The 19,435-nt window shown below is 45.3% G+C and overlaps 1 protein-coding gene across 6 annotated transcripts in view; it reads left to right on the plus strand.

Moving 5' to 3' along the window:
* Positions 1-19,435, plus strand: part of NME8 (NME/NM23 family member 8) — a 548,390-nt gene that overhangs the window by 228,380 nt on the left and 300,575 nt on the right. For all 6 annotated transcript variants that reach the window (XM_033930225.1, XM_033930226.1, XM_033930230.1 and 3 more), the window contains one exon: positions 6,212-6,285. In XM_033930225.1, coding sequence (XP_033786116.1) covers positions 6,212-6,285 — 74 coding nt within the window. The remainder of the gene's footprint in view (positions 1-6,211; positions 6,286-19,435) is intronic.

Raw genomic sequence — 19,435 nt, forward strand, 5'->3', positions numbered from 1 at the left:
TGGCCTTGAATGTCAAAATGTTGCTTGAGAAGCTTCAGACGTTATGTTCTCAATGGTCTCCTTTGCGTTTAACATGGTGGGGCAGGCTAGAGACCATTCATATGATGTTGACTCCCCAAATCCTGTATGTTCTACAAATGCTCCCATTACCTTTCCCTCCTGCCCTGTTTACGAATATAGACAGGATATTGGCCAAATATCTTTGGAACGGGAAACCCTCTCGTATAGCCCTCTCTACACTTAAGAAGCCTTGGCATCTGGGAGGGGTTAACTTTCCCCATTTCTCATCCTATGCCACTGCGGCCTTGATAAGGGGTGCCAGTAAGTGGTTTCTGCCCCGATCGAGCCCCGCTGTACCGTATTGGGGGTTGTTAAGAGCAGGATCTGACAGCTCCTTACCCTCTGGATACAGTATGTTTTTCACACAATGCTCCTTGTTTCCGTCACTGGGTAGTGCTCTCTGTCACTCAGCAGGCGTTGCTTACTCTGGGGCATACCTTGACAGGTAATATGTATGACAGTGTACACTCACCTATTTGGGGTAATCCACGTATAACTGTTGGGTCCCGTACGGTGTTCTGGCCTACGTGGATTTCCTTTGGTGTTTGGCATATCAAGGATGTCATAGTCAATCACTGTTTAATGACTTTTGATCAATTGCAGTCTGCTTTTGGGGTACCTCCCCATCAGAGGTACAGGTATTTACAACTTTTGGTCTAGGTTTGGAGCGATTACTCAGGGGATCTGCTTACTATACTCCCCTGTTGACTTCTTGGAGCTCCAGGCCTCATGTTATGTCTGTGATTTATGGGACTCTTCTTACCTCAAGAGTGCAGCATCCTCTTCCAATTCAGCGACTGTGTATGTGGGACCTTAACTGTACTATCACTGAGAGTCAATGGATACAGATCTGGCGTTACTGCAATCGACCCCTGCATTCAGCATCCATTCGACAATCTTTATTTTTTGTTCTCCATAAATCCTTGTGGACTCCTGTTAAGCAGCAGCGGGTATCACCGTCTTCTAATCGATGTTGGAGATGTGAGGCATTTACTGGTACTTTCCAACACTTGCTTTTTGACTGCTCCTTTGTCTCTGGCTTTTGGTCGGAGGTGGGGGATATTGTGAGTCACATCCTACCAGTCTCTGCTACCGTGGATTACCGACTGGTATTACTACGTTCTGCTGTTCTGGATCCTCCACTTCCTCGTCCACAGTCTACTCTTTTTGACATTCTTTTTGGACTGGCCACCAAAACCGTGTTGCTCTATTGGAAGCAACGGATCACTGTCCCAGTTTCTCGATGGTGGCACATGGCTCTCCATGCCTATCAATATGAGCTTCGCTTGGCTGAACGTAGAGGCTCCCAGTTTGCTTTTCATTGTATTTGGTCTCCCTTGCTCACTTATTGTACTACCTGAACCCTGAATTATGTTGTTGCTTTCATCTCGATTTCTGTCTTACTATTGTATTCCTTTGTTATTGCTGCCGATACTACTTGTGCCTTGCTGCTGTTTTGGTATGTTTACTTTGATGTGTTTACTTTTTGTTTCCTGTTCCTAATAAAGATGATTGACTTTAAAATATTTATTGAAAATTTTTCCAAAATTTTACAAAGCAGAAAAATGGGAAACATTGCAATACATAAAGCAAATACAACAGCAATATCCTTCCCCGCTAACAATAGGTAAGTATAACCAACCAAAGCACAAATCTGACAAACAAAAAACTAGCTACAACCCCAGGCAGGCTCAAATCTCCCCACCCCACACCCTGACCCTCTACAATAACAAAACCCAGAATTGGCGTGGAAACATCAAACATCACGAAACCCCCATCTCCCTCCCAAGTGTAGTCTCCCCAATCATAAAAGCTCCAATTTAGTAGAAATCATATTCCAAGACTCTACATATTGAGCATAATATCCTTTCCGCTTAGCATTTATTAGTTCCATTTTCCCTATATTGTAGAATCACAATCTCCAGGCAGTCAAGTCAGGAGCAGTAGGAAGTCAGGTGCAGTAGGAAGTTTCCAAGAACCCGCTATCAAACACTTCGCTGCTGCCAATCTCAATAAGCGGGTTCGCCACATAGAAGAACAGACATTAGAAAGCCCCGACAGACAACTCTGAGGCATCAGTGCCACTCGAGTACCCAACAACCAGCTCAAAAAATCCACCACCCCCATCCAAAAAGAGCGGGGGTTCACTTTTACCTTTTTCAGGAAGTTGTCTTTTGGGCTGAGATGGGGAGGTCCTTTTGAGGTTGGTACTTTTATTTTTGGATGGGGCCTCACAGGTAGGATAGCTTTTTTTCTTACATTTTTGTTTTTATTAACTTTGGGGGATTGATACCTGTGGCCATTAGACCATCAGGGATTGTTGCCCTGGTGAAGTGCTCAACAGGGAATACGTCTTTTCTTTGTTAAAAGTGCATGCTCCGTTATAGAGGGTTAGACTTGATAGCTGAGCACTTTTTTCTACAGTTTAAACTGTCATACATTGATGTGGGGCTGGAGGAGAGGTCTATTATATTGCCGGGAGACTTAATAAGTACCATGTAATGCCTTTAACATGCACAAAGCCAGCTCAGGAATATCTTGTGAAAAAAAAAACTACAGCTCTTTCTGTTACGTCCCTTCTGGAATCAATACTAAAGGTGTTTCATCTCAACCTGTGAACTGGGTCTTGCAGAAATCCACACACTTTTCTCTCCATTGCTCCTCCTACTTGGTTGAGGAATAGAGAGCCCCCTGAAGTTTTCATTTCTGCAAGTGAACCATGCAGAAATCTTTATGCCTTCCCCCAGCTGGTGCTAGAGGAGATTGATTATGTGGCAGATGCCTTGTATGTGGCAGATGCCTTGTACTAGGCAAAGTTTCAGCTTATGCTGTTTCATCTTGCAAAATACTTGGATCTGTCACTGGACTGGAGATTTGGCCTCCAAGGTGACTCTAGACATGCTTCCTTTTAAGGGTCAAATGCTTTTTGGCAAGGGATTAGATGACCTGATGGCCAGTGTGGCAGATCACTGTCCGAAGTCCCTCCCAGACAAAAAGCCTCAATGTGTTCCTGGGGAGGTCATAACAATTTTCGGCCCTCACGCTATAACAACCCCAGATCCCAACAGGCTTCAGGTTCTCGCTCCAACACTATCTCTGAGAAGTCCCAATGATACCAGGGACTCAGCTATACTTCCCTGCATTGGAAGTTGGTTGTTGGCATTCCTACAAGAGTGGGAACAGATCTCCTCAGACCAGTAGGTGCTTGACATCATATGGGAAGGACACAAGATAGACTTCTTTCTCCTTTTTCAGATTTATTTTTAGACGCTCCTGCGGGGAGGCTTGTAAAAGCACTGTAGGTTGAGGCAACTCTGCAGTCTCTCGTGGACATTCAAGCTGTAGAACCAGTTGCTGAAAGTGAATCAGCAGATAGTCCTTATACTTCATCATGCCAAAGAAAGGCACAGAAGACTGGAGACCCATTCTTTGATCTCAAATCAGTCAATGCCTTTCTGCGGATTCTGCGTTCAGTCATAGCAGCGGTGCCTCAGGAAGAATTTCTGGCTTCGCTGGATTTGACCTAGCTTATCTGCATATTTCTATCTTCCCAGGACACCAGAAGTACCTGAGATTTCACGTTCTTCAGCAGCACTTCCAGTTTATGACCCTGCCCTTCAGGTTGGTGGCATATCACCGCAGAAAGGAAGTTATAGTTCATCCACATCTGGACGATTGGTTGATTAGGGGTGCCATCCAGACTGGAGTGCGAGCAGGCAGTGGAGACTGTGGTGTCTGTCCTGCAGTGTTTGGGTTGTATTGTCAATTTCAAAAAGAGTCGGCTAACCCTGTCTCAGACGTTAGACTATCTGGAAGTTCAGTTAGACACACTCCAAGGGCATGTTTTTTCCCCAAGCAACGCAAACAGAAGCTCCAGAAATAAAACCTGGATCTCTTTGCGATCCCGAATTCCACTGCCTGGCAGTATCTTCAGGGCCTGGGGTCTATGGCGGCGTCCTTGGAGGTGGTGCCCTGGACCCAAGAGCACATGCATCCACTTCAAAAGACTGCTGTCCCGATGGTCCCTGCAGCATCATCCCCTGCAGATGCCCCTTCCGTGGATGGAGCCAGCACAGACTGCGGATTCTAGAAATGGCTCTCAAGAAGGGTGTCTCCCTCAGGATCCCAGAGTGGATTACTCTTATGACCAATGCCAGTCTCTTGGTCTGGAGGGCTCATTCAAGGCCTGTTTATTCATCTTCAGCATGGCTGGTCAATAAATCGGTTACAGTTGGTGCTCAGAGCTCCCCAAAACACCCTGGAAGAGAAGGCAGTGCAGGTGTTTTCCGACTATGCCACAGCAGTAGCATATGTAAATTGACAAGGAGGCACTAGAAGTGCTCCTGTAACTCAGGAGGCTTGGATGCTGTTCTGCTAGGCAGAAGGGCATCTTTGGCTCTTTCTGCGGCACGTGTGGCCGGCACAGAAAATGTGCAAGCAGACAGATTTCTAAGTTGCCAAATCCTGGACTCGGAAGAGTGGTCACTTTCAGAGCACTTCATCTCATTGTGAGTTGCTGGGGCAGACCGACAATGGACTTTGATAGCTTCAGGCAAAAACTCCAAAGTCAAGCGCTTCTTCACTTGAAGAACAAAGCCCAGAAGCTTAGGACTGGATGCATTGATCCAGCCTTAGCCAACTCAGGAACTCCTTTATGTCTTTCTGCTTTGGTCAATGGTAGGTCAAATCATAAGCAAATCACAAATCATCCGGTCCTAATGATTTTAGTGGCCCCGGACTGGCCTCGCTGCCAATAGTATGTGGATCTGGTCCATCTTCAGAGGGACAAGAAGTTCATGCTCCTTCTTTATTGATATCTTCTCAGTCAGGGGCCTTTTCCTATGGAGAACCTCCAGCGCTTTGGTCTTACAGCATGGTTCTTGAGTGCAATGCCTTGAAGCAACGAGGATACTCTGACATAGTAATTGAAACTCTTTTGAAGTCTAAGAAGCCCTCTATTAGGGTGGCTTAATGCTAAGGCTTGGAAGGCTTTCCAGAGACCAGGTGGAGCTTATGAGTATTCCTATCCCAGTGGTCTTAGCCCCGTGCCCCCTTTCTATCTGTTTAGTTCCAGTGATAATCGGTGGCTTTTGTACGTCACTGCAGGGGGCTCTCTTATTCCTCAGCCAAGTGGGAGGAGCAGTGCAGAGAAAAGTGTGTAGATTTTTGCAAGGCCTGGTTCGCGGGTTGAGGTGAAACACCTTTAGTATTGATTCAATAAGAGACTTACAGAAAGATTACCAAAGGTAGGAACCTAATCTTCCATACAGATGTGTTATCCTTTTTGTGAAAATGCACCTACATGCTGCTTTTGCAAAATGCCATATTAACGATATGTTATGCTTAATTTTATTGCATATCAGCTATTAATGCAATATTTGAATATAATTTTGAATGTAGTAGACTAAGGACTCCTTTTACTAAGCTGCGCTAGCAGTTTTAGCGCACGCTTAGCACACGCTTCAGTGCTGCGCGCGTTAGACGCTGATGCCTCCATTGAGCTGGTGTTAGTTTTTCCATGTAGCACGGGAGTTAGCGCACACTAACCTGCAGCACGAGCTAAAAACGCTACTGCAGCTTAGTAAAAGGAGCCCTAAGTACAAATGTGATTTTACTTTGCAAAGGTGTTCTTCATGTAGAAAATTTCACAACGTAAAACTGAGCCATTTTTGCATATTTGGGGGGATTTTGCTTATTTTTCTGCACAAAGACCACTTTTGTGAAATGACTGCAGCTTGATATATCAGCCTTCTAACTTTTTTACTGCAGAATTCCCATAGAAGCAATGAAGGGACAACTAAATCAACAAATAGTTTTTTGCACTAAAAAGCTATCCTTCTGATGCAGGGGGATCTAGAGGTCTAATTTTAAACTATATATGTACTTACGTAAAATGATTAAAATATTGCCTGCTTAAAAATGCATTGTATTTGTAAAAATAAGCAAATGCATTGTATTACTAAAAATTAGCATATCTTATCTGCCACAGGAGCCTTTTTATTCCTATGAGCCCTGCTGCAGATAACATGTGCTAATGTTTATTAAAAATCCCCCTAATTATTTATCCAAATATGAAATGTGATAGAAATGTCTAAGGTTATACATTATTAAATATCAAGTGAATATAATATATATTTATTGATTTTTGCAGATGAACCATACATTATTGCAATTATAAAACCTGATGCTGTTGCTGATGGAAAGATAGAGAGTATAAGAGAAAAGGTAAATAAATGCAAAACTCAAAACCACAGATGTATATACATTATATGTATGTATGTATGTGTGTATATATATATTTATCCCAGGACAAGCAGGCAGCTATTCTCAAATATGGGTGAAGTCATCCACGGAGCCCAGATGCGGACAGCCTCGCAAGCAGACTTGCTTGTATAAACACAGAAGTTTCGAGTCACCCGCACCGCGCATGCGCGAGTGCCTTCCCACCCAGTGCAGGGCGAATCTCCTCAGTTCTCAGTTTTCCGCGGAGCCGAGAAGTCCGTCTTTGACACTCTGCACTAAACTTAGTTACTTCGTGCCTTCTCTCACTGCGGTTTGTGTTCTTTTCGTCGCAAATTGCTGTGTTTCTTTATTTCAGTTTTTTAAAAAAAGAGACTTTTTTTCTTCGTTCTACTGGCAGGGCATGCTGCTCGGCCGCAGCCTGCGGGCTTTGACTTCGCTGTGGCTATTTTCCCTCTTATGTCCCGGCCAGCAATGGGCTTCAAGAAGTGTAGCTAGTGCCAGCGTGCGATTTCCCTCATGGATCCACACCGTTGGTGCCTCAAGTGCCTCGGGCCTGACCATAATCCTAAGTCGTGCGAGCACTTCAACCTCGAGCCCTTAAACGTCGTCGGATTTTAGTGGAGAAACTTTTCGGGTTGGACTCTTCAGTCACACCCTCCACCTCGAGCACTGCCTCAGCCCCATCTTCCGCCGAGGGTCCTCCTGCTTTCACGACTCCGACCTCAAGCCTCATCAGACTTTCCTCATTTGGGACGTTTCTGACCTCGAGTAAACCTGCTGTCTCTTCCCCTGAGCTTCCCTCAGGTCAGATATCTAAGCAGAAGGTTTCGGCGGTGGTCCTCAAGCTTTCCAAGACTTCTAAGTCGAAGCACATTTCCACTGCCACCTTGGAGCCTATAGCCTCAGCAAGTGGTCCGGTTTTAGATGCGGATCCATCGTTGCTGGCTTCTTTCCAGACCATGTTAAAGCAGCAGTTTGTTCAATTACTGACCAAATTTGGACCGATGCTATCTTCTCTAATCCAGCCTGGGTAATCAGCAGTCTCCTGCAAGGTCGAGCCTCTGCCTCGAGCTGAACCTTTACACTCTATGCAAGGAGCAGAGTCTTTGCGAGTGTCTGGCCTGGCATCTACGCACTATGCAAGGAGCAGAGTCTTTGCGAGTGTCTGGTCTGGCTTCTATGCAAGGAGTAGATTCTTTGCAAGTGCCTCAACAGGAATCCTCACACTCCATACAAGGAGCAGAGTTTTTGGGAATGCTTTGAGATTCCTCCATCAAACCTCCTGAGTTACTTTACATACTCCTAAAATTGTGAATCTGCTTATGTCATTACACACGGCTGTCCAGTTTGTTTGTTTAATTATATTGTATTTTTCGTTATTGTTCTTATTGCTATGCCATTGACCGTATATATGTACATTTTGTTGTGCAACATCATTGTTAATAGGTCACTGACTGCTATAATTTCAAAATGCTAATAAAAATGATTGAACTGAAAAAAAAACCTCCTGAGTTTCGATCTACTGCTTCTAGCCCTATCCATACATCGGTAGCATTGCCGACTTCCATCTCTAGGGCGAAGTCTCCTCGATCCTTGAGACCTGCTTCCACACACCACTCTCGTCGTCGATCAAAGCCTTCATCGAGGCATCTATCCAGGCATAGGTCTTCTTCCAAAGAGTAACCTTCTTCATCTAGGCCTCATTCCAGACCTTCCAGCTCTTTCAGACCACCAACTCGATCGAGGTCTCCGCTTCCAAACCTCGAGGACTCAGTTGCTTCCATTGCCTCATCCATGTCTCCATATTCTTTTGATGGTCATTTCTCCAGGGAGGCTTTGCATCCTACCCAGGCCACCTCGAAGTCATCGAGTCCTTCTCGGGGCAAGGCCTCGGCGGATCAGCTGTCTTTCTCTGCCTTTCTTCGCCAGATGGCTGATGACCTAGAACTTCAATTAGATACTGGTTCTAAGTACTCTAAGGAGTATCTCAAGGTCATGCATCTCCTTCAACCTCCTGCAGAGTCGCTTAAGCTTCCTCTTCACAAGATTTTGTCTCAGACTTTCACACACTGCCTGGAGACCCCTTATACCATTCCTTCTGTTCCAGGCAAATTGGACTCCAGGTATAGAACTCTGCATTGTAAAGAATTTGATAATTCGCAGTTGCCTCATCAATCCCTTCTTGTGGAGTCCTCCTTAAAAAGATCCTTCCAGAGTCTATGCTACTGTTGCTCCTGGAAGGGAAGGGAAATCTATGGACAAGTTTGGATGTTGTCTTTATCAAAATGCTATGATGTTCTCCAAAGTTCTTAATTATAATTTTAACTTTGTTACTTATCTCAAGTTCCTCATTGATCTTCTTCCCAAATTTCTCAATTACCTGGATACACAGCAGTACTTCGAATTCCAAGAAGTTATTGCTACTCTTTCACAACTCAGATTGCAGTCCTCTTATGATGCCTTTGAATTGTTAGCCAGGGCCACTGCTTTCTCTGTAGCAATGCGCCGCTTGGCCTGGCTTTGCACCATTGACATGGATCCTAATCTTCAGGACTGCCTGACTAACATCCCTTGTGCAGGCAATGACCTCTTTGATGAATCCATAGCGGCAGCCACTAAGAAATTGTCTGAACATGAAAAATATTTTGCTTCCATTGTCAGATCAAAGCCTAAGGCAGCTCCTGTGAAACCTTCACACCCTCCTCCAATTTTCCAGAGGAGTTATACTCCAAGGGCGGCTCCTTACAATCGAGCTCCTCCCAAGAAACAACAGCAACAGAAACCTCAGCCTTCTGCTGCACCTAAGGCTGCGCAGCCTTTTTGACTGTTTCAAACAGAGCATAACCTCCATCGTTCTGTCTCTGTCCTCTCTTCCCCCATAGGAGGACATCTCCATCATTTTTATCACCGATGAGAGATCATTACATCCTGAAAGGAAAAATTCACACTCCCAGTGAGAGTTTTCCTTGCGAATGTTCTTAAGACCCCCTGATGCTAACTCGTCTAGGTGGCTTCTATCAGAGATACACAAAGACTGATATCAGGAGCATGAATCAGACACACCAACACAAAGTAGGTATCCAAAACATACTGAAGTTTATTACGTTCTTTCTTGGCTTATATACATTGTCTGGGGTGTAGCTATTTAGCAGAGGCTCATGCATACGTGCAAACTGGCATTTCTCAAAGCAGGATGTAGCTGTCTTTGTGGTGAGCCAGTCCTCGGAAAAGACACATTAATCACAGAACAAAGATAAGACCATACCATACTGTGGGGGTGAAGTAAAGGACAAGGGAAGAATAATGTATAACTTGTTTCTTCAGTCGTCCCTGTAAGTTCATGAAAAAGGATGTATGGCAGTTTGTGGTGAGCCAGTTCTCAGAAATCTGCACGTAGCACACAAAGCAACATTTCTCAATAAGCATATGTATAGACTTAACCCTTCAATCCCCTCTTAAGAATCTTATTCTTATATAATATGATTCTTACATTTATTTTTGCGCTGTTTATAAGACAGGAGGTAAGCGGTATAATCATCAGATGAGGAGGGGTGGGGTGTGTACATGGCTCCTTGTATGTCGAATGGCTTGAAACAATATCTACGAGCTAAAGGAACTGCACACCCACAGAAAAGAAAGAGGAGTACAAGTACGATACATATGATAATGGCTAGTTGGACCAGGCCCTGTTTCCAACCTCCCAACCATCCGAAGTATTGGTCCCATGGATTTGAGATACCGGAATTACGCTTCAATTCTTCAGAGAGGTCAGTAAGTTTACGGATGGCGAGGGTAGTTTTACCGTTAGGTCCAGTATTATCAGGGATGAAGGTACAACATGTGTCTGTCTTAGGAATGACGGAGCAAACACCACCCTTTTCGGCTAGGAGCATGTCTAGTGCCATTCTATTCTGGAAGGTCATGGTGGAGTCAGCTTGTAATTGTTCTGCTAAGCCCTGTAGGGCATCCCTAGTATAGTTAACAAACCGTTGCTGATTGTAGTAGATGTAGTTAATCCAATCAACATTTTTACTGACCGTAATTATGGGAATGAGGGCCTCAAATCCTGCCGCCACTTGATCTCGTGCTTTAAACTCGTTGGGGACCCCTCTTGGTACACCGATGGCGTCTAGGTATACGTGGGGGTCAAAATTTCCCTTAAGTTCCCTTCTTCGTCGCAATGCTGGGGTTTTTTTAGGCGCGTGGGCAGGATCCGTAGATTCTGATATGTCCGGGGATATATGGACCCCCATTATGGCCTTGGCTAGGGCACATTCCCCCTTCCAGGATGTGGGCAATTTAGAGCGAATTCGCATATCCCCGCATATCCAATAAATATCACCCAGTGATTGGGTCATATTTTGAAGGACATCACTGGTGAGGTTACTGTAAATGTGACAGTATGTGGGACCCAGAATACCAAGGTCCTTACCTGTAGTGGAACCATTGTAGCAAGTATAATTCCCAGGATAGAACTGAAGATTCTCGCTAGGTCTAGGGGTTTTGATGATAAGTGGATATGTATCCGTCCAATACGCACAAATAGTATTATTATAGGAGGTATTGGTGTATAAGGCAAAAAGACAGAGGGCAATGTCGTCAGGGAGGGTTAGGGGAACGGTCCCTAGATGGGGTTTGGCCGCCCCGCAAACATAACAGTTTGATTTGTTATGAGACACAGCCGTATATCTCATCCATTCCAACCACAAATTAATCCCAGAGTACCCAGTCTCAGCTGCATAGGTATCTTTAAATGTGGGATCTGCCATGGCCACCATCCCGTTGATAGTCTGAATGTGCGGTTGGAGGGGATTCACATCGGGAGTGGTTGGTTTTAGTGTAGCCCATTCGCTAGATTTAAACATATCCTTAATATGAAATTTTCCACGGGCTCCCACGGCATCCCCCCCAAGATACAGCCCTAGTGCGTTGGAAAAACATCCTAGTATATATAAGCCCCCATCAGAAGCACTGGGGTTTTCTATATTTAATACGAGTGTCATATTATGTCCTGTTCTCCCATTGGGTTGGCATGTGCCTGGTGCCGTTAGGGTCATCCGGGAAATGAGTGTTCTACCATTCTTATCCCTTTTATCTAAAGCACTCTGAGGTTTATATTCCCAATCAACTCCCGTGTTCCACCCTACAGCTCCCCATGATGCACAATCCTGTCCCCAGTAATCATCGGTCACACACACATATATGGGGCTACGGTACATGGTACATTGCAAATGAGTAGCGAGACAAGAGACTATGTCACAATAATCAAAAGTGAAAGTAGCCACATGCGTGTTGGATGAGTTAAACCACAGAGTGGTGACATGGCTATTGTCCTGTGTAATGGATACTTCTGCCCTTATATGTACAATAGTCACAATGAGAAGGTATGCCAGAAAAGTGGTCTTAATATGGCATGGGCTGATGCAGGAACGCAACGTCAGAGATGTCATCTTCTTCTGATCGTTGGAGGTCAGTGCTGTCTGCACCCGTTAGTACCTCTGTTGTTCGTTCCGGAATGGGCGGGACTCTCTTTATCCTGCTGGCATGTATCCACGCGGGGGAATCGTCTGTCAGCACGGCTGTCCTGGTAACTGCAATCACCGTAGTAGGGGGACCATAGGCAAGGTCCTGAGGTTTCTTAGTCTTTCCCAGCTGTCGGATCACCACCAGGTCTCCCGTCTGGAAGGGGTGTGTAGGTTCCTGTGGGGGAGAAAAAGACTTGAGAGCAATTTTGTCTGAATTGTCACCCATAATTTTCAGTAGGTCCCTGACATATCTTTCTCTAATTGAATCAAGGTCACCTTCCTGTACTATCATGGGCTGATTTGTCCAAGGAGTGGGAAAAGGTCTACCCATCAATATCTCAAAGGGTGATAATTTCAAATGTTTGTGGGGTGTCATTCTGATCTCGGCAAGTATAAAAGGCAATACTTCCTTCCATCTTTCAAACGTACCTGCAGTGGCTTTCCTTAATTTATCTTTGATTGTTCTGTTCATTCTTTCTACTACCCCCGAGGATTGTGGGTGATAAGGTATGTGAAATTTCCACTGTATTTGCAGCATTTTTGCAATTTCCTTACAGAGTTTTGAGGTGAAGGCCGGGCCCTGGTCAGATTCAATAACTAAAGGGCATCCCCACCTTGGAATGACATCTTTTGTGATAATTCTTGCAGTGGTCTTAGCGTCCTCAGATTTGGTGGGGAAAACTTCGGGCCATCGTGAAAACATATCTACAATGACCAGTGCATACTCTTGTTTACCTTGTCCTTTGGGAATATGTGTGTAGTCAATTTGCAGGTGGGTAAACGGGGTAGTTGGGTATTGGAGATGTTGGTGAGGGGCCTTGTGTAGGTCGGTGGGGTTTGCCCTTAGACAGATCAAACACCTGGAGATGTACTCTCGAACCAACATTTTCAAGTTAGTAATGTAGAAGTGTTTTGAAATGTCGTCTGTGGTATGTTTGATGCTGCTATGACCTATACCGTGAAATTGTTCAATAATAATCGGGGAGCTGTTCTGTGGTATACATGGTTTCCCCTCTTTGCAGATTAATCCAGTAGATGGATTCTTCTGCATTACAGGGTAGATCCAGTCCTGCAATTCCTCCGAGGAGGCATGGGCCTGAAGTTCGACGAGCATGTGGGTATTTGGGCATGAGGGAGGTATAACAGGAAACAGTGTAGTGGGAGAAGGGAGGGATGAGCGAGCAGTGTCCTTGGCAACGGTGTCAGCGAGGGCGTTGCCTCTGGAAATATCATCAGTCTTATTGGAATGGGCCCTACAATGTAGTATAGCTAACTCGGAGGGCAAAAGAACAGCGGACATGAGGTCATGTATAAGGGTGGAATGGGAGATGGATTTACCATCGGCGGTAACGAATCCCCTTCTTTGCCAAATGCGTCCATGATCCCAAACTACCCCATAAGCGTACTTGCTATCAGTGTAAATGTTGACAGCTTGTCCACAAAAAAGTTGGCAGGCCCGAGTTAGGGCAACCAGTTCCGCTGCTTGAGCTGACTGCACTGGCAAAGACTGTGACTCAAGGACAATATCAGGCAGCTGGACAATGGAATAAGCAGCGAGAAAGGTGTGGTCGTTAGGCCGAAAACAGGAACCGTCGACAAAAACCGAGGGTGCCTGTGGGAGAGGTGTGGAGCTCAAATCAGGGCGAGGCGAGGTGTCATACTGAAGAGTGTCTAAACAGTCGTGGGGCGGTGAAACTTCATCGGAAATGGATTTGAGGCCCAGGAGGGCATTGAGAATGGGTGCAGGTCCAGTCGTACAAGAAGAGTACTTGACCTGAAGGGAGGGGTTAGACAGGAGGATGACCTCATAACCTGAGAGTCGTTGGGCCGACATGTGTTGGGTATGTAAACCCTTGAGGAGAGAAAGAACGTTATGTGTGGTATGTAAAACGGTGTCGTGTCCCAGGGTAACAACGGTTGCTAGCTCCACCATCATGGCCGCAGCAGCTAAAGAGCGCAAACAATTTGGCATTCCCTGGACAGAGATGGGCATGACCTTGGAAAAAAAGGCACAGGGGCGCAATTTGCCACCGTGGTCCTGAGCGAGAACTCCCGCCATGGTTTTACAATTTTGTCGGGCAAACATGTGAAAAGGCTTAGCATAATCAGGCAGTCCCAAGGCAGGACCTCTCATTAAAGAACATTTCAACTGATCAAATGCATTGTACATGTCAGTATTCCATCGGATAAGATCGGGTTCGTCCTGAAGGGTGGCTGACCTAAGAATGTTGTCATAATAGGAGCAATCGGGTATCCATTGGCGACAATAATTGACCATACCTAAGAAAGATAGCATGTCCTTCTTGGTAAGCGGGGTGACCAGGCCCGCAATGGATTTAACCCGTGAGGGGCTCAATTGCCTCTCGCCACAGGACAGGACGAAACCCAGATATTCAACACTTTCAGCACACCATTGTAACTTCTGTAGCGACACCTTGTGTCCACATTCATGTAACCATTGTAACAGTGATAAACCATCCACTTCCCCCTCCTCCTTTGACATGCTACACAACAAAAGATCATCAACATATTGTAAAAGGACGGAACCCTGGCGGGGGTTCCAGGACTTCAGTGTAGCCTGCAGGACTATGCTGAAGACCACGGGGGAATCAACAAAGCCCTGCGGCATACGTGTCCAGGTCAGTTGCTGCCCTTCAAAAACAAAGGAAAAAAGAGGTCTCGTGTCCTGATGTACTGGAATGGAGAAAAAGGCGTTTTTCAGGTCAATCACTGAAAAACAGGACGCGGCATGAGGGATGGATGAAAGCAGTGTGTTTACATCTGGTACAAGAGGCGCTATGGGTACAATCAAATTATTAATGGCCCTCAAGTCCTGCACAAAGCGGACTTGGCCATTAGCTTTGGCAACGGGGTTAATAGGTGTACAAAACGGAGATACCGTATGTTGCAAGATGCCGTGTTGGAGAAAATCCTCAACCATGGGTTTAATCCCCTTTATCTTTTCCATAGACAGGGGGTATTGTTTCTGGTAAACGGGGGATGCCCCCTCTTTGAGGGTTGCTTTGTACGGAGTGCAATCAATGTATCCGGTGTCATAGTCCCCAGATGACCAGAGATCATGGGGTAGTTCTGAAAATTCGAGTGGAGGGGGTGAGACGGGAAAAACAGTCGCCGTCCACCTATAAGTTGGCGCGGTACAATGGTCTGGGGATACGATCTGGACGAGGTCTGAGGTTATGTCCAGGCCATGAGACTTAGTGTGGATGGAGATGCCGAGGGCGATGATTAGGTCCCGACCGAGGAGGTTGACTGGGCAATCAGGGATCAGTGAGAAACAATGATCTAACAGGACGGGACCGGTGATACCAGAGACAGGTAATGGATCGGTCTTGTAAGTTTTGGTAATAACCCCATTAATTCCCATGGAAGGAGTGGACTTTCGCTGAGGGCCACGGTATAGGTCTCCTCCTATTACGCTCGAGGTGGCTCCACTATCTACCATAAAAGTGACTAGACGGGTTCCGACCTTGAGCAGAATAAAGGGGAGATCGAGATGGCCATCAGTAATTTGTGTGAAAGTCGGGGTGTGTCCTTCAGGGCAACATCAGCGACTATGATGGTGGTCCCATTGTACGGGGAAACGGGGTTGTGAGCGATCCTCGGGTGGAATTCGGAAACCATCAGCAGGGGCGGCATGATTATAGTCGTGATGGGTGGGGGGTTTTAGTTGACGTGGGGTTTGTTGGCGTGGGGGTGCCCTGCAATCCCTAGCCCAGTGGCCTCTTTTCCCACAGTTAAAACAGCATTCATCCCTGTCATTCCTCCGGGCTGGGGTTTGATTACGGTGTCCGGGGGTGGGTCCTTGGGATCTCCTGTAGGCCGGGGGCTTGGAGGCCTGGAAAGCAACAACAGTGGGCTTTCTGACCTCGAAGCACCCGGCTGCCTCTTTTTCAAAGAGATGTTTTTCGAACTCGATAATCGTATCGGAGGTCCAAGAGGAAATAAGTTGTTTCACTGGCAGACCGTGTTTGTCAGTCAAATTAGAGATGAAGGTGGAAATGATAAGGGAGTCCGCGTTCTGAACGCTGAGTCCAGCCTCCATTTTCCAACAATCGATAAACCGTTTCCAAAAATCGGTGACGGTTTCGGTTGGTTTTTGTTTGCACGCTACTGCAATGGGGAGAGATGATTTCGCCTTAAAAACGGCTGTCATCTCGACGGTTATTTCCGTCCACATATTGTCGAGTTCAGTGGGATTATTCATTACATATTCCCCAGCGGTAACTCGATCGCCGGAGATTTGACTAATCGTTTTAACATGGTCCCAATTCCAACTAGTATGGGTACCGATGACACCGTCTATAATCAAACGCATATCCTCTTGGGTAAAGTATCGACCCTTGCATGCCTTTTTTAGGTAGGTGACCGTGCCCTGTGGGGCATTGATAGGTTTGGGGCAATGTTTGATAATCTTGTCAAGTTCGGTCAGGTCTAGCGCCTTTTTTACGACTATATCCCCTACCGTCATAAAGGGCAACTGTGGACGGAGGTCGTACCGTGAGGTCCCAGGTTTATGGACAACCGGTATACGACTGGGGGGAGTTTGGTGTATATGCTCGGGGTCAGGCTGGTATTCCTTTTTTGGGGATACTTTTTCTGAGGATTCAGCCTTGCGGTCCGGGGGAGGATCGGGCTGGGCAGCAATGGCGGCAATCGTAATAAGGTCATCTTCATCTGAGAAAGTCCCTTGGTTAAGGGACGGATATAGAGTATTGGTCTGGGCGGCCGCCCGTGGGACATAGGGAGGAGGACGGACGGTAGTGGAGCCAGCCGTGTGTCGGACCCTCCCCACTGGAGGACCCGTTTGGGTAGGGTTGGACTTAAATTTTTGTCTTTCAAGTCTATGACATTGTTCGGCTTCCTGCTTTCTCATTTTGGACGTTAATCGTCCCCGGCTTCGCTCATACCAGTGCGGTGCAATTTCTAACCAGTGAATTCCTCCCTTTTCCATATAATCCTTGTCCCAATTGGGGTCGGGTCCATACCAGGGCCACACTTCTGTGTCTTTTAGGCATAGACCCTTAACCATGTCCATATGAAAGGGGTCATTGTCTCCCGTACGGGGAAAAGGATTAACACTGCCTATGCCCTCTGTCCATCCGGCTATATTGTCCACCCAGGGGACTACCAAATATGACCCTGTGTCACTACATCGTGTAACATAATCCATACAGGTTTCATCATCAAAGGGTTTGGGAAACTCTTTAGATTTATGGGCCCCCATAAAATAGACAATAAGTCAATATAATTAAATGAGACCACTTACCACGGTCTCCGAGAGTAAACACAAGGAGTAGTGGGGCTTACCAACTCCCACTTAGTCCTAATCAGTTGAGAAAAGGACAGACGATAGAATAAAACAAAGAGGGAAATGACAGAGAAAAAAAGGAGAATGCAGTTCTGATAGAAGCCGGGACGAAGTCGGGGAATAAATTAGATCTTATTATTTTCCTAAAAATCTATTTCTCACGTCCCCCGGACGTGTTTTCTCATCTCTGTTCCCAGAACAGAGTGAGGTAAGTAAATACTGCAGTATTCAAACGTGTCCCTGACACAAAAGTAAACCGTTTAGCATTCGCGTTAAATATAGGATCGTGGTATGGTCAGAGCCCATAAGGAAAATTCCTTACCTCAGAGGGGGTGACCCCACGATCCCGGACGAGCCCCCAAATTGAAAGGAAAAATTCACACTCCCAGTGAGAGTTTTCCTTGCGAATGTTCTTAAGACCCCCTGATGCTAACTCGTCTAGGTGGCTTCTATCAGAGATACACAAAGACTGATATCAGGAGCATGAATCAGACACACCAACACAAAGTAGGTATCCAAAACATACTGAAGTTTATTACGTTCTTTCTTGGCTTATATACATTGTCTGGGGTGTAGCTATTTAGCAGAGGCTCATGCATACGTGCAAACTGGCATTTCTCAAAGCAGGATGTAGCTGTCTTTGTGGTGAGCCAGTCCTCGGAAAAGACACATTAATCACAGAACAAAGATAAGACCATACCATACTGTGGGGGTGAAGTAAAGGACAAGGGAAGAATAATGTATAACTTGTTTCTTCAGTCGTCCCTGTAAGTTCATGAAAAAGGATGTATGGCAGTTTGTGGTGAGCCAGTTCTCAGAAATCTGCACGTAGCACACAAAGCAACATTTCTCAATAAGCATATGTATAGACTTAACCCTTCACATCCGACCTCTGGGTGCTGTCCAATGTTCCCTCTAAGGATTGATGAGGTGTGTGCAAAAAAAAATATGCATGAGCGACAAGTTACATATTCCACAAATTTATGAGCAGGCGCAGAGGATGCATTTTTAAACAAATGTAGTTTATCCTTGTACTCCTTATGTAATTTTAATCATCTATGGATATATTTGTATGTTTATTGTTCAAATGGTTTTATTTATTTCCCCAAATTTATTTTTGTTATACGCATTGAAAATATTTGATATTGCATTTAAATCAAAATCTCAATAAACTTGAAACTTGAAACGAGTGCCCATGAAATTGTGGGAGGGTTAAATACTCAAAGCTTAGAAGAATAACAATTTACTTAAAGTTTTTGGTACGCCAGCTTTCTGGTATCTTTACATACAGTGGCGTACCTAGCATATGTAACACCCGGGGCCCATCATTTTTTGGCACCCCCCCCCCCCAATCTGTAAGAAAAACATGATTTTTAGTAACAAACCACATGTCACACATGAGTACCTAGCAAAAGGCAGAATCTTACATATTGCAGTGAGCAGTACATCAATACACCCATTGTAAAACTAAACAAGCCAGACCAGCACAGATCAATTCTACACCGTCAATCCTAACAGAAAACCATGTCTTTCTAACACACAGAACACAGACAACACCTTCGCCTAGTATGGAATATGTCATCACAAACTAACCCCTCACCCTTTTACAAAACTGTAGTGTGGATTTTAGCCACAGTGGTAACAACCCTGACGCTCATAGAATTCTGAGCATCAGAGCTGCTACCACCACGGCTGGTGCTAAAAAACGCTCCACAGTTTTGTAAAAAGGGGGATAAAATAGAAATACACAGCTTCAACGCTCTAGCTCAGGGGTGTCCAAACTTTTAGGGCTTGCGAGCTACTTTAAAATGACCAAGTGAAAATGATCTACCAACAATAAAATTAAAAAACACAAAGCACACTATACGCTGAGAAAATGTTAATTATCATTCCTATTCTGGGTTTTTTTCAAAGAGGTCAAGGCAGATGACTCTATGCATTGTCACCTCAGTAACAACCATACAAAAATAGACAAATATACCCCCCTTCCTCTTTATTAAACCACAATAGCAGTTTTTAGCGCAGGGAACTGCGCTAAATGCCCAGCGCTGCTCTCGACGCTCATAGGCTCCCTGCGCTAAAAAACACTATTGCGATTTAGTAAAAGGGGGCCATAGTGCAAAATATAGACAGCATATATAAATTCAGACACATTTTGATCACTAAATTTAAAATAAAATCATTTTTCCTACCTTGTCTGGTGATTTCATGAGTCTCTGGTTGCACTTTCATCTTCTGACTGTGCATCCAATCTTTCTTCCCTTCTTTCAGCCTGTAT

This window comes from Geotrypetes seraphini, chromosome 2 (genome assembly GCF_902459505.1).
Source record: "Geotrypetes seraphini chromosome 2, aGeoSer1.1, whole genome shotgun sequence".
In the NCBI taxonomy this organism is placed as follows: domain Eukaryota; kingdom Metazoa; phylum Chordata; class Amphibia; order Gymnophiona; family Dermophiidae; genus Geotrypetes; species Geotrypetes seraphini.